The 15,279-nt window shown below is 42.3% G+C and overlaps 1 protein-coding gene across 2 annotated transcripts in view; it reads left to right on the top strand.

Annotated features, from left to right (window-relative positions):
* The window catches only part of mafgb (v-maf avian musculoaponeurotic fibrosarcoma oncogene homolog Gb), a 19,627-nt gene extending 12,937 nt beyond the window's left edge, over positions 1-6,690 (top strand). The window contains exons 1-3 of one of the 2 annotated variants that reach the window (XM_080464900.1): positions 3,749-3,838; positions 3,927-3,992; positions 4,080-6,684. In XM_080464900.1, coding sequence (XP_080321026.1) covers positions 3,779-3,838; positions 3,927-3,992; positions 4,080-4,565 — 612 coding nt within the window. In that variant the 5' untranslated portion in view covers positions 3,749-3,778 and the 3' untranslated portion in view covers positions 4,566-6,684. Of the gene's footprint in view, positions 1-3,748; positions 3,839-3,926; positions 3,993-4,079 lie in introns of those variants that run through there. The other variant, XM_080464901.1, reaches the window with a different exon arrangement.
* The last annotated feature ends 8,589 nt before the right edge of the window (positions 6,691-15,279 follow it).

Genomic DNA, 15,279 nt, shown 5'->3' with positions numbered 1-15,279 from the left:
TATTGTATATTTCATTGTATAATATTTCCAAAAAAGCAAAAAGCTTATTCTGTTAGACCCTGCAGGATGATGCAGACTGTAATCAAAGAATGAAGGATATCACTCGCAGCTTAAAGCAGACGGTCGTTATATGTTAAACAGGTTGAATTTACTTATAGATGTCTGATAAATTCACGCTGGATTATCGATGCCATCTTTTCAGTCACTGTAATTTAGCTGGATTAGTTCATGAAAGCATCCTGTTACTGTTTATTTGGTTGACAGCCAACTCCAGCTCAACTTGTAATCAGTGTTTCTCATGTTACTGAGCCCATTTCCAAATGAATTACAGGTGATGGTTACAGAAGAATTCTGAAACAAGATATCGAGCAAAAACCTGCATTGATTTGGAAACAAGGTGAGGATACATTGTGAGCTCATACGTAAAGATGATAATAGTCCATTTGGAAGTTTCCACAGAAAGTTATTGGATTGGAGACTTTAGATTTGCCTTTTCTTTATTTAAAGTTTGATGCTCTTTCTGCTGCACCCAGGAATCAAACTGGGGGTCCCTCAAACTGAAGAATTAACCCGATCATTAGACGAGGCATTGATAGCTGATATCTACGAGTGAATATTCAGCTTTAGTTTGCTATTGCAAACAGTCCTGAACTGTTCTCACTGTGCCCATGGTAGGCAGCTTGTTTAAGAACTTTCAATTTTTATTCATCCTCTTGTCTTCAGCCTCTTTTTATAATCCCATGATGGATTCTATAAGAGCCCCATCGACTGCTTCCTCCACCCACTGACCGAAGCCGTCTGTGTGTCTGTCTGAAGGTTTTGTGCTGTTGTAGTGCTCAACAATGGATCTGGGGTCAATCAAAAGCCTCTGTAAAGGTTTAAACACTTAACATGCTGCGAAAGTGATTTTAATTATGTTTTAATTAAATATTGTATCAAGCCCCTGCACCGCTGCACCCTGCAAGTACACCATGTTCTCTGTTTTCCACACATCCCCGACATTGTTGAGCTCTGTAAACACCTACGTTTGCGCGCTTGTGTACTCGCAGTCGACCGTTTTACGTGTGTGTTTAATGGTGCCCCTCTGGCATGGCAGCAGGGTAATATGTGCGTTCAGTGTGTGTGTGTGTGTGTGTGTGTGTTTGTTTGTGCGTGCGTGTGCGCGGGGGCTTGGCAGCATGCTTTTTGTTTGTATGTAGATGGAGGGTGAAGGGGGGCGTTTGGGCTCAGGGGAAATAAAACAGGGCCTGCCAGGAAAACAGCCTCCTTTTTTGCCCCCTCAGTTTTCAACCCCCCCCCCCCCCCCCCCCCCCCCAACAACCTCTCTCCTTTCACCACCCCCATCCCCAGCAGCCACCCTTCGGTCTTTGATCCATCTTTTGTGCGAGGATGCACCTCGGCTGTGCGATGCGGCGTCTCAGTAAGACGAGTACATCAGAACAAAAGCTCTTCAGCTGTGAAAAAAAAGAAGCTTTTTAAATGTTAGACGTGAATAAAAGTGGACATTTGACAGATCGTATCAAGGGGGACTTTGAGTCACTGTGTTAGTGGTCAATTTGGTTATTAGTAAAACATAGCATCTCCATATTCATCATAATTTTGGAGGGTATTAATGTGAAAATTTCAGTTGCTGTGCATTTGACATGTATGTGTGCATGCATAATTACTCGTATGTGCTGGTATGTTTTTCTTTGATCTATAGCTATAAATATCTGTAGAATTTGAGGCAGCACAAACACTCAGACTGTCTGAGACAAACAGAGGTGCATTGTGGGGGAGGCTCTCTGGCACGCTCTGTGTCTTTTGATACTAAAGAATAGGGATGAAACAAGACATGTTGTCTCGTGTCACTTAAATGTCATGATCCCCCCCCCCCCCCCCCCTCCTCTAAAGGAGCTCTATAAATTACCCATGGTATGTATGAATGAGTAATATAAGTTATTTTCAAATATACTTCTCACTTGTTTAAACTTTCCCTGGTGTGAAATACATACGAGAGAATAACTATATACAGTGAGACAACAGGCTGTGTCTACAATCAGCAAATTGGTTTAACTAAACTTATGAATCAGCAGTATCAGGTGCAGCAGTTTGGCTGAGAAGCAAGTTTTCTTTTATTATTTTTTTTTTATGTTTTCACGACAACTACATCTCACTATCTGCTCAGTAATCTCAGTCTCACTTTGACCCAATTCATAGCCCCTCGGCTCTCCTCGGCTTGTGGCTCTCTTTTGGGCAAACCCTCGTGTTTTAGGAAGGACGGCGATAAGGTAGAATGGGTCGTGACAGCAGAGAAGAGAGGGAGGGGAGGATGAAAACTGATGGAGGAGAGAGAGCGGGGGGGGTTTGCAGAGTGAGACCAGGAATCTGCTGAGTCATCGTGACTGGTCTCATGATGATCGCTCAGCAGCAGCAACAATAGCTGCCCTTTATCGAACACGCACGCACGCACACACACACACACACACACACACACACACACACACACACACACACACACACACACACACACACACACACACACACACACACGCAGGTCTGAGAGATGAGAGCGAGGCAAACACACAGCACAAAGCGTGTCATTGAGAGCTTGCAGAGACGCTCATCCGCGGAGCTGCGCGCTCTAAGGACTGATCTCATCTTTTGCACTTCCACGCTCGCTCTTTGTGGACTCCTGATTCAGATTGTTGTGTCTCCATCCTTTTGTCTCTTGTTTCCATGTGGGCACAAATAAATTATTGGATTTGTTTTGATGTCATTGGTTTTTATCCCCAGCAGGTGTAGATCTGTACATGAATTGCGATACTAACTTAGTTTAAACTAAACTGTTCTTAAGTGGATCTTTTTCAGATAATTGAGATTTCTTGATAATCATTTCTGCTCTGGCAATTACCTTTACCTCTCATATTGACACAAATATTTGCAAATACTGCTCTAGGTATTTTTCATGTTTGTTTACATTTAAGGGGGATTTCCTTTTCATTTCCAGCTTAGCATTTCACCAGACTAATTTCAACCCCAACATTCGGAGAAAATATTCCATAGAAAAGGCAATATCTGTTTGTATCCGTACATTTTCTGCATTAAAAAGGTCATTAAAGACATAACTGAACAGAACCAGAGATTTGATAATCGTAAAAAACCCATTCCAACCTATGCACTTATAAAAAAATAGGTATGGATTTGAAATTTAAGGTCTAAATTAATGTTTCCCAGTCTCTGTTTGGATCCTCAATGATTACCTCTAAAAAGCCTGCAGACCTCTGCCAAAGTATTAAAGTGAAAGCAAACCTGTGGCGCCTGTCTAAAGAATCCGAGAGTTGAGAGCCACTGGTCTAGATAAACAGACATCAACCAAGGAAATGCTCTTCAACAGGCAAATTCTTACAGTATTTTCATTCTTTCAATACATTCGAGAAGCTGTATATTTCTTTTGAGTTTTCTTTAATAGAGACATTTAATCTGTTTTTACTACTTTCCTCACAATACCTGTTCTACTGGAGTTAAGAGCGTGTGGTGTGTATCTGGTGTTGAGCTTCTCTTTGGTAAAACATGCTCGCGACGGCCTTTACAGTTGATTTTCCCCTGGAGTCCTTCCCACAAATTTTACCACTTCCTCTTCCATCGCAGTCATTTCATTCCTTTTGGTGTGAAGCCAGCCAATAAGAGCTGAACAACACAAAGGTGGTGGGGACTGTCAATGTAACCACAAGGAAACAGGAAGTCAGGGAAATTCTAAGTAACTTTCACTCATACAGTCTGATGAACTACACAAGACATGCTGTCACACCAGTGGCCCAGCCGTAGATTTAGATCTGATTTATCGTCGTTTGTCCTGGTAGGTTTTCATCTATTCAATGACCGTTCTGAATGAAATGCTTTTACCTGTGTCTGATGCTCCCTCGCTCATGTTTTGTGCTCATTAGGTCTGTTCAGAAGAGCAAGGCTCTTGTGGCATGACGACGACTAACAAAGGAAATAAAGCCTTGAAGGTAATGGAGAGCACTCTTAGTGATGAACTGTCTGCATGTGTTATTCTGAGGCGCCTTGTTTGAACTCTCCATGCCCTGGGTTTCCAGGTGAAGCGTGAGCCAGGCGAGAATGGCACCAGCCTTACAGACGAGGAGCTGGTGACCATGTCGGTACGGGAGCTGAACCAGCACCTCCGAGGGCTCTCCAAAGAGGAGATCCTGCAGCTGAAGCAGCGGCGGCGCACCCTGAAGAACCGAGGCTACGCCGCCAGCTGCCGGGTGAAGCGGGTCACCCAGAAGGAGGAGCTGGAGAAGCAGAAGGCTCAGCTGCAGCAGGAGGTGGACAAACTGGCCAATGAGAATGCTTCCATGCGTATCGAGCTGGACGCTCTGAGGTCTAAGTATGAGGCGTTGCAGACTTTCGCCAGGACTGTGGCGCGGAGCCCGACTGTCGGGGTCGGCGTCAGGGCCGGAGGGGGAGGAGGAGGGGGTGGGGTGGCGTCTTCGGTCATCGGCCCGCTCATACCAGGGAAGGTGGCAACGGCGACGAGCGTGATCACGATAGTGAAATCAAAAACGGATGCACGGTCTTGAGGGAAGGGAAGATAGATGAGGTTGTATCAGGATAGAGCTCAGCTGCATCAGACTCATTCTTCTTCTCTGTCGTCCCCGCCTCGCCCTCCTCCACCTGCACTGACTTCAAACAGCCGGGGCGTCTCATTTCCATGGCCTGAGCGCGGTCCTGCCCCCCGTCTCCGATCAGTGCAGATGAAGGAACGGATGGACGCAGAGGAGGATTGTTGAGTCCGGCCCTTTGGTCAGCGCATGATCATTCAGCACAGGTCAGACACAGGGTTTCTTTGGTCACTGAAAGCCTGGAAATGTCCGAGGATTTTAAAAGTCCCCCCCCCCCCAATAAAATGTGAATGCCCAAAAGTCCTGCAATTTTGTTTGGCTGCTATTTAAAACGATGACGTTTCTGTGTTTAGTTTTTACCGCTGGTAGATTGACATATCAGCAGGTGTGTTATGACACGGTCACATATTTGCACACTATATTTGAAGTGAATTTGGTATACCAACAAAACTTCTCGAACAGATGTTTGAATTGGAAAACCCGTCTGAAGGATTAGTGTTCGATTTGTACGAGATTTTTCATGCCCAGCTGATTTCAGTGGCTGCAGAAAAGCCCTATCTTGTTCCACCTCACCAAGAACTTTTTCTGAAAGGTACGATAGAAAACTATATATTATACAATGGTGGTAACTGTATTTCTACTGTTTTGTACTGTGGTGTCATTCACATGAGGTCCAAGGTGTATTCTCTGTGTGTGAATTGTTATATATCAGGAATTCTGTGAAATTCTGTGGCGCGTGTTCGTTTTTTGGTATTGCTATGTTTAGTTCGCTGTATTTTTTTTCCAACGGTCTCTTCACTGTCGATGTCCAACTCTCACTTCCTCTTACCTATTCTTTCTCTGTCCTTCAGTATTTCAATCCTAACTGGCTTCCACAGTGTCAATACAGTACTTCCTGGGTTTGACAGAAAAGGAGAGGAGGGGAAAGGCAATTGATTCTTACCAAAAAGAAACGCAGAGCATTCACAGAAAAAAAATGAATCAAGTTTTTTTTTTTTCCATGTTATTTTAGATTGTGGGAATTTTCAGGGAAATGCAGTTTCAGAGGTGAACGATGATGAAGTCTCAAATATTTATTCGATATATTTGGAAGGGCAAGTGCCTTGGTCTCCTAATGATATGCATGAAGAAGAAGTCAAGAGGACACGAGAAACTGGGAGGATGGAGGAGATTTGGTACAGGTGTTTGTGTATACCTGTGCTTTATAGCATACTCTGACCAATCAGGAATCAGGTCGTGACAGCATTTAGCTCTGGCTGTGCATCATTGTATGAGCTGTGTAGTAGCCATCAGGATTTATAATAATAATAATATTAGTAATAGCACTCATTTATGTGACTTGGTAGTTCGTGTCAGGAAAAACAAAAGGGAAGTGCAAAAGAGGAGCAAGCGTGCATCTTAATTTCGCTGCTTTTTGTGAAGCTTTTGTTCCCTTGTGAGGAAAAAGCTGCAATTAATCTGCTCACTCGTGAATGAATTTGAATGACTTGTGACTCCAAAATGCGGGTCGTCGCACCTGCAGCTCATATCAGATTGGTCTGGTTGCATTCCTTTTGTTTGAAACCACAAAGCTCAATTTGCAAATGCAAGTGCAACAACCGACGGTGCGGTCAGTTGACAAAGATGAAGACGTTTCTCTGAACTTCCAGTCACACAAATGGGCTGTCATTTCACGCAGGCTTTACCATGAAAGTAGTCTTATGTGGTGTTCTATACTCAAAGAATCTTTGTCTATGTATGGTGGAGTCTGAAATTTTATAAAGAACAATTATCTTTGCATTGTTTGTAACGACATGTAAAAAAAAAAGAAAAAAAAAGAAGGTGTAACGAAACCTGTTTGATATACAGTATCTCTCTATTTTGCAATTGTACCAAAAGTGGCTTAACTACTGAATAGCTTTGTTTTTTTCTCTTGTGACTAGGCACGTGTGTGTAACCGTGAACTAGCGAGTGGTGTGCTGTGTAGGTATGTGACGAGGTAATTTAATGTTCACTATTTCATGGGTACGACTTTGATCCGTGTTTGATTTCAGGCCGAAGCGGGTGATGACACAGTGGGTAACTGCACTCTTTCTCTCATCGTAAAAAAAAAAAAATAAATCTTTGTCCTCCCGGCCCCGTCGTTCAGCTGCGGTGCTGCGGGCGCCTCGCATCATCTGTTCAACTACACTTATGAGTTGTGAATCCCAACAGGTTCCCTTTGGCTAACCCGTTTTTGGTATTTCTGATAATAGGAGGCCTTTGCTTCTTTTATTTTGGCCCGTGCAGCTTTCAGAGCTTGTTCTTGTCGATGATGTGGCGAGGAAGTGTTCTATCTAACCTCACAAGCTTCGTGATGTATTCAGGTCATCCGATAAACATGACTGAGATGTGAAACCCAGCGAAAGGCTGCATCACACCCACTCCTCCAATAACTATTTTTGTAGTGTTCAATGACGACGTTTTGTTTTTTGCCGTGTACATTTTATGTGATCATGTATGCTTACTGTTGTTCCTGTATTTGTTTTGAAACTGGAAGTGTCAGGGAAGTGAAACCACAGTTGTCTACGGCGTTTCATGAAGTGAAAGAGAAATCTGCTATTTAACGCTCTGTCTGTCCCAGAGTAAGGTTTACCTTTGAGTACAATTGCCTCAAACGTTTCGAGCATAATTTAAAACGAGTCATTCACTGAAATAGTAATTTACATTACAAGTGTGCAGCTTTTTACCTGAACCTCACTGTGAAGAATAGAAGGTTGGCTAGCCTACTGCTGTGCAGTTACCAAGATTGTTACGGTGAGTCCTCATCGATACGCAAAATACAGGTGAACGGGGGGGGGGGGGGTGAAAAAAAAAGACATATTCTGTTTGAGATTTGGAAAACAATATTTCTCCATAATCTTTACATTGATAACCTTTTGCAAGTTCTGTGAAGCATGAAACCAGAAAGCATCAAATGTCGACGGCTTATCACAGTGGTATTCAACTGTGAGCAAATTTCAGCACCACATACATCATCTATACCTGTATCCTTTATTTAAAAAGGTAAAACGGAACCTGTTTTGTACAGGCTAAATGCTGTTATTTGACTTTTTTAAAAAAAACTTTTTTTTTTTACTGTATAATTTCTAAGTGTGTTATTTCTCTCTGTTGCTTCTTGTCTATTTTTACATTTCCTTGTTGTTTTTCACTGGCAAGTCCTGTGTGGTCACGTCGATGTAAAATAGGAAGAAACACAGCTTGTGTTTGCTGGTGTCAAACTGTTGGACTGTCGGACTATATGTTTAATCCTACTCTGTATTTTAAAAGCTCCTCTCCTTCTAAAGTTTAAAAAAAAAAAAAAAAAGGATGCAACCTGTGTAAACATAAGTGTGTCAACATGGTGGCTGCTGTTAAATAGAAATATCCAATTATGCAAATTGTGCCGGGCAAAATGAGAACTCCTGCCACACATGAGCAGTGATGCTATTGTTGCCGTTTTAGTCAAGTTGTCTGTTCTTTATTTGCAGGTACAGTGTGATGTGACAAGGTTAAAGAGCTGATATAAAGTGTTTAGAATTTATAAATGCCAGTGCCAGTTTGCCTCTGTTTAAATTTGGCTTATGTGTTGTGGCTTACTTGTTTTTTTGGTTTTTTTTTTAACCCCAGTTAACTGTGAAATTACAAAATCATCACCTTCTTTACTCATTCCCCAAGTAGTGAGGAGACTTAATTGGAAATATGATGTAGCTGTCACGCAGGGCCTCCAGTTGAGAATTGTTGTTTTTGTCTTCCAGACTTTCTTGTGTGTGAAGCAGCGTGTCAGGTCTCTAAACAAATGAGGTTAAACATTACAGAAGTGTAATCCTGATGTCGGCTCAGCAGACACGATCAGCCGACGACACTGACCTTCAGTGATTATCAGACGGGGCAGCTCGGTGGCTTTTCATAACTGAGTTTATGAGCTTTAAGACACGCTGACCTTATTTTCCGCTGCCTGTGCAGGGGTCATACCCTCCCTTGTGATAAGGCATTTCATCACACACACCCCAGCTACCACTCACCCGCAAACCACATCTATAAATATTTTACAGAGGCAGAAAGAGAGCGGTGTAGGCACATCTGATAAAACTCCCAACCATCTCCCGCTTCATTCATCCTATTACTCCTTTTTTTTTTTTTTTTCCCACAAAGTTAACTCGACAGCCGACCAAGCCTCTCCTCAAAACATCCAATTCCCCAAGAAAGTGCAAATCATTAACTTCTTATCATGCTGCTTGGCCAATCGGTATGTAGATACTCAGTTGTTTTTATGTCTGGTGAATCACGCCACTGGACTCTAAAAGCCCTTTCACCCACCACTGACCCTGATCGATGAGAGTAAATGAACCAAGGATCCCTTTGATCGTTTGTTTGGTGTTTCCATCAATAATAATGTTTGCTTTTCCCCACGAGTTAACCAATCTGCCGCCGCCGCTGTCTCTCGGTCTCTCTGTGGCTTCTGCTCAAATAAGTGAAAATATTCAGGTATCACATCGCATCAACTGCTTTCCACTTTTCGCTTTTTGTTGTCACTGTGTCTGTAATTTCACTCCTGAGTACTACTTGTCTCCTGGTTGGCCTTCAGCCAGGGAGCTGGGATGTCTTTGTGTTTCTTCAAGTATATAATGGTCAGTTTAAAGCTATAGAAAAGTAGTGAGTTTGTGTGAATATGGCGTAACCTATTCTGAAAAGCCCTTGTCATAGGAAATTCTGTGTTTTGTAATATTTCTGTATGGGGTGTAATAAATTATTCTACGACAGTACTTTCTATGGAAAATTACCTAAAATGTGACCGTCTTTGTAAGTATTTATCTTCAACTAAATTATTGTCATTTTTTTTTTTTGCAATTTGTAGATAGGGAGTGATGACAAGTTATCTTGGTAATCATGGAATTAACTATTTCATCATCGATCCAATGCCTCTTTTAATTTATTGATGTATATACTGTACGTTTGTTGATAAACAGCTTACTTTATTTTGTATATGACCAATAAACATGTTTTAAAATGGAAAATCTTCTGTGTCTTATCTAAAGATGTATTTAAATCGATTCATCGGTCTTCGATACTTCCTTTACACTTTGGGGTTGCAGGGTCCTGAGGTCCAAGCTTGCTTTAGGTGAAGGAAAGGTACACACTGGAAACATTGACAATCCACCACAGTGTATAAACACATACACAACACACTCTCATTCCCACCTAAAGACACCAATTAACCTTAAAAGATTTTTATGGGACATCCACACAGAGAGAACATCGAAATGTCATACAGAAAAGGCCCCAGCTGGACTCAAATGGGGAATACTCCCACTGTGAGAGAAGAACACCAAACACTACACCAGCTTCAAGCCCTGTAAATAAATCCTCCTTTTTGGTCATCCTACTTCCTCCAATTTCCTTTTTGTCCACTTCCTGTTAATTAAAAAAAAAAAAAATTACACAGATGTCATTCACTAGGAAGGAAAATCTGTGCTTCATATATGTACATGGTCTCATAAATCACAATTATGACACTTGTTAGGCTTGCAGGTCTCAGACTTGCTCGTCTGTCCAGGAACTGAAACAAGGTTGTGGCTGGCCGGTCTCTTCTGTGTGGAGTTTGCATGTTCTCTCCTTGTGTGGCCAGGTTCTCTGGTTTCCTCCCACAGTCCAAATCCATGCATGTCAGGTTAATTGTTCACCCTAAATTGCCTCTGGGTGTGAATGTGTGTGTGTGTGTGTGTGTGTGTGTGTGTGTGTGTGTGTGTGTGTGTGTGTGTGTGTGTGTGTGTGTGTGTGTGGTTGCCCTGTGACGGACTGGAGATCAGTTCCCTGGATCGGCTCCAGCGCTCTGTGACCCTGCAAGGGTAACGCGGTATAGAAGATGGATGGATTATTATACTGGTACTAACTAGAAACTATTCAATAATATTGAGTTAAAATTAAAAAATTTAATTTCAGAGTCTGGACCACCTTTATTGTTAAAAACACACAAAAAAAAGAAAACAGATTTTGTTTTGTCTGCAGTATTTTTTAAATTGTACCCCCACCTTTCTAAATTCTTTTTTTTTAACTGTCATTTATACTGTCCTTCAGCTTAATTATACAATGTTTGTTCATTTAATAATCCATTTGAGTGTAACAGGAAGTATTTAAACTACATTTAAATCGATCCATCCACCTGGATCCACCTGTGTATAATGTGCCAGGTGCTCATTATACAAAGCTTTCTTTATGAAAGGTACACATGTTTTTCATAAGTCATACACACTACATGTTGGTTTCTTGCATAACTGCTCACAATTTAAAATTGTCTCATCAGCTTGACTTGGCGTCAACATTTTCACAGCTTGGATCATAGAATCTCAGGCCCCGTTTAGACGACAACGAAAACGAGTGTAACCGCAAAACTTTCTTCACATTTGGGGGGGTTCGTGCTTTTGCTCGTTGTTGTAATGAACCCACACAGACATGTAGGTATGTAACGTCTTTATGCGACTGTAAGCGCAGGACCAACACCGACGTCCACGTAACGCCTCGAGCCTCCGTTCTCTGTGACACGGTGGAGACGTTCTCATTCTGAACAGCAGCATCCAGCTCCTGCTGAACAGGAGCGTGTGGGAGCCAAGTTAAGTTTATGCAAGTTTAAGTTAAGTATAGTGCGTATTTTGTTTGAAAGTTCATGTTTATTGAATAAATAAGTTAATAGAAAGTCGTTAAAAGTCAGCTAAGATTAATTTGATGTTATTTGTGTTTATTTGAAAAGTATTTTGGTATTTGATAGCCATGAATGTGAAAAGGTTTCTGTCACTTTAAGAAAGGGACGGAACTGCATGCCGGGGTATAGCGCGGAAGTGAATGCCGGCAGCTGTGGAAAAACTCAACGACGGAGCCACACGGTTTTCTTACCGTCGCATGACATAAGTTTGATTAGGAGAACTTAAGTTTGAAAACATCCTGTAAATTTGATTAACAAGCCGTGGATTAAAGACTTTGTTTTTAATTTTTTTTACATCAGAGTCCTGTGGAAGTTTTTCCTTTTTTCACCTAAACATGCACGAGTGAGCCAAGGGCAATATATTCCACAAGTCAACACAGAGCGTTTGCACTTCATTAGAACACCAGGGGGCAGTGTAGCGCCCACATTTCAATAAACCAGTTAACTGGACAACCAGTGAGCATAAAGTGGCGTATGAGAACAACAATGGGAGGGTTTACGACCGGTGAAGCGATATCCCTGCTGGTCCATAGAGATGATCGCCACTGACCAATCAGCAGACGGCTGCATTGTAGCTCCTCCTTCTGGAACCGTACCGATGTGCGAGGTGCTCCAACGGAAAGGTTACCAAAAATCGTAACTCTTGGGTACAGTTCTTTCCGTACCATCCACAACTTTTGTCAGTGGGGACGCGGTGCAGATGCGGTGGGACCGCGGCTAAAAGTTCCAATTTGGAAAGCTGGTATGAAAAAGTCATGGTTGCAGTGGATCTGAGCACTGGTGTCGTGTAAACGGACCCCCTCAAAAGAGAAAAAGGTTTTGCGGTTACACTCGTTTTCGTTGTCATGTAAACGAGGCCTCAGAGACAAGGCGCTGTCACTTTCAACGTTGTCGTGTAAACAGGGCCTTAGCCTCTTTTCACTTGAGTCCCAGGCCCCCACCTCACACCTCGTCTCTTTAGGTGCGGTTCCACCGCGCAGTATGGACCAGGACGGGGCGTCCCCACTTACCAAAGTTATGGGTCGTACCGAAAGAACCGCACCCAATGGTTATGATTTTTGGTAAACCCTTCATTGGAGAACGAAACGTAGCCGTCTGCTGACTGGTCGTGACGATTGTCACTGGACAAGCAGCAATATTTAAATGTCTCATCAGCCGTATAAACCCTGCGTTGTTCACATACGCCGCTTTGTGCTCATTGGTTGCTTTGTTAACAAGGTTTCTCACCATATAAATAGTCAGAACACTATTGCTGCTGATTTTACTTCAACTTTTACTATCTGACTTGAACCGGAATTTTAGTAGATGCATATTATTTGTGATATGAACACATTGAAAACAAATGATTTAGCAATTTATTTTTATTGCAAAATACCAAAATTAACAGAATAAAATCTGTATTTTTTTGGTTTCTGTCTGACTAAATTAATAGAAAACAATAGAAAGCAGAAGATTTAGTGCAGTAAGAAAAGTGCGAACAGAAAGTCTGTGGAAAAGTTCTAAACATAAAATATTTGTTCCTCCAAGTGAATGACAGTAGGCTATGGTTGAAGTAAAAAAGAAAACCAAGACTGAACTCATGAACTCAAAAGCTCAATGCTCCATCATGTAAAGACAGAATATGTTTCCTTTTGTATTTCTGTTGAGCTGCAGTGAGGAGTTGTTTGTCTTTCAGTGTGACAGAGTAAAACTCTGAGTAAGACATTTCATCAATTCAAGGCTGACAATGAGCTCACTTCTAATTCAGCAGAACATTTGTTCCTCACATCAGTCCACTTCTTCTTCATGTAAGACGAAATCTTCTCCACAAACAGTATCAGCTGGAAGCTGAGGGCAGAGGACACAACAGCCTGGATGTAGGGGAGGAACTGGCATCCACCTGCTGTTCCCTTGGACTGCCATGTTTCCTTCTCCTAAGGTTCTGTAGTGAGGTTCTGCAGTGAGGTACTGTAGTGAGGTTCTGTAGTGAGGTACTGCAGTGAGGGTCTGCAGTGAGGTTCTACAGTGAGGTACTGCAGTGAGGTACTGCAGTGAGGTTCTGTAGTGAGGTTCTGCAGTGAGGCACTGTAGTAAGGTTCTGCAGTGAGGTACTGTAGTGAGGGTCTGCAGTGAGGTACTGCAGTGAGATACTGCAGTGAGGTTCTGTAGTGAAGTTCTGCAGTGAGGTACTGTAGTGAGGTTCTGCAGTGAGGTACTGTAGTGAGGGTCTGCAGTGAGGTACTGCAGTGAGATACTGTAGTGAGGTTCTGCAGTGAGGTACTGCAGTGAGGTTCTGCAGTGAGGTTCTGTAGTGAAGTTCTGCAGTGAGGTACTGTAGTGAGGTTCTGCAGTGAGGTACTGTAGTAAGGTTCTGCAGTGAGGTACTGTAGTGAGGTTCTGCAGTGAGGTACTGTAGTGAAGGTCTGCAGTGAGGTTCTGCAGTGAAGTACTGTAGTGAGGTTCTGCAGTGAGGTACTGTAGTAAGGTTCTGCAGTGAGGTACTGTAGTGAAGGTCTGCAGTGAGGTTCTGCAGTGAAGTACTGAAGTGAGGTTCTCCAGGAGGCTGTTTGTACCTGAGTGATAACTGGCACAGAGGTCATTTACAAAGGTGAATAAAGAAAAAAAAAGATATAGGTTAGTTATAATTTTGTATAGTATATATAATTTGTATGTATGAACAGTTTTAATTTGTAAAATGTTGAATAAAAGAATGCATATTTGTGTGTATACAGTAGAGTTAGTTTATGATTATGTATTTATTTGTATATATGATCTATCAGTTGTACTTACTAGTGTTGTGCCGATACCGATACCAGTATCGGGAGGGGGGGGGGGGGCGATACCACACTAAAAGCTGGTATCGGTATCGGCAGGTACGAACTATTAACTCGCCAATACGCAGCACCGTGTATTTTCTCTCTCCCGACTCTCACTCACTGCTGCCCTGACTCCTGATCCATGTATGGTGACGTATTCAGTGCACGCCAAGGAAAGCCTCATATCTATATTATTTGTTATTTTAATTTAAATTTAACTGTGGTTGCACTACTGTTTTACATGTATTTACAGGTACATGGATATTGCACTGTTCTTTTTGGCATTTCTGAGCTAAAACTTTTTTCAGTTTCACACATACCATGTAGGAAATAAAAAAGTTGTCCTACATTTACTGTGTTGGTGTTTTTTTTCCTGTTTCACAAAGGTTCATGCAGTGCCAGATGAAGCCATAATACCAATGATTTATACAACCAAGTGAGTATGCAGTTCTTAAGCATTGGAAGAAAAACAGGCCATATCTTTTGTAAACACTGCGGTATAGGCAAGTATTGGAGATCTTCCCAGAAGCAGAGAGCGGGGCGGATCCGAAGGTGCACCCGAACAGAGTGCCGTGCGCTTTTAACGTGTTATCACACGCTTTTTCCTACCAGATGTTGACTTCTTCTCATTCCTTTCTGTATTTCTGCAAAACTTTATATGTTTTTTCGGAGGAGCGTTGCTGGTCGAAGGTGTACTATTCGAGTCTGTCACCATGCTGCTTTGTATTTTGTCTGTTGTCTTCCGGTATCTTGTTCGTAAGCAACTGTACCTCAACCAATGATATAAGCTAGATTCTGTATTGTCATACTCGTGTGTGAGTATGCTGTCAACCCATTGGTCACAGAGCAGGAGAGGCGGTAAATAAGTTTACCGTAAGTTTTGATATAGAGCGCCCTGTTTGTCATAAAGTCCATTGAGATTTTACAGACTTTTTTTGATTCTACGGGACAAAGTGGGTCCCTTTTCAGCTCAATACGAGCACGTACTTTTGTTTCCGAATACGGGACGATTCCGAGACGGTAGGCAAAATACCAACATATGGATGCTAATTAGCCTGTCAGTTAGCAACACCACTGTGCCAAACACTGAGCTCCGGTCCTTTGCGCTGGTCCGGTCCTGTCCTCTGGTCCTCTGCTCTGCTCCAGTCCGCCGTCAGCAGCTCCGTTCCGGGTTTTCAGA

This window comes from Lipophrys pholis (assembly GCF_963383615.2).
Source record: "Lipophrys pholis genome assembly, chromosome: 5".
Lineage (NCBI taxonomy): Eukaryota > Metazoa > Chordata > Actinopteri > Blenniiformes > Blenniidae > Lipophrys > Lipophrys pholis.
Note: the sequence above shows the minus strand (reverse complement) of the source record. Positions and strands in the feature narration are given on the sequence as shown.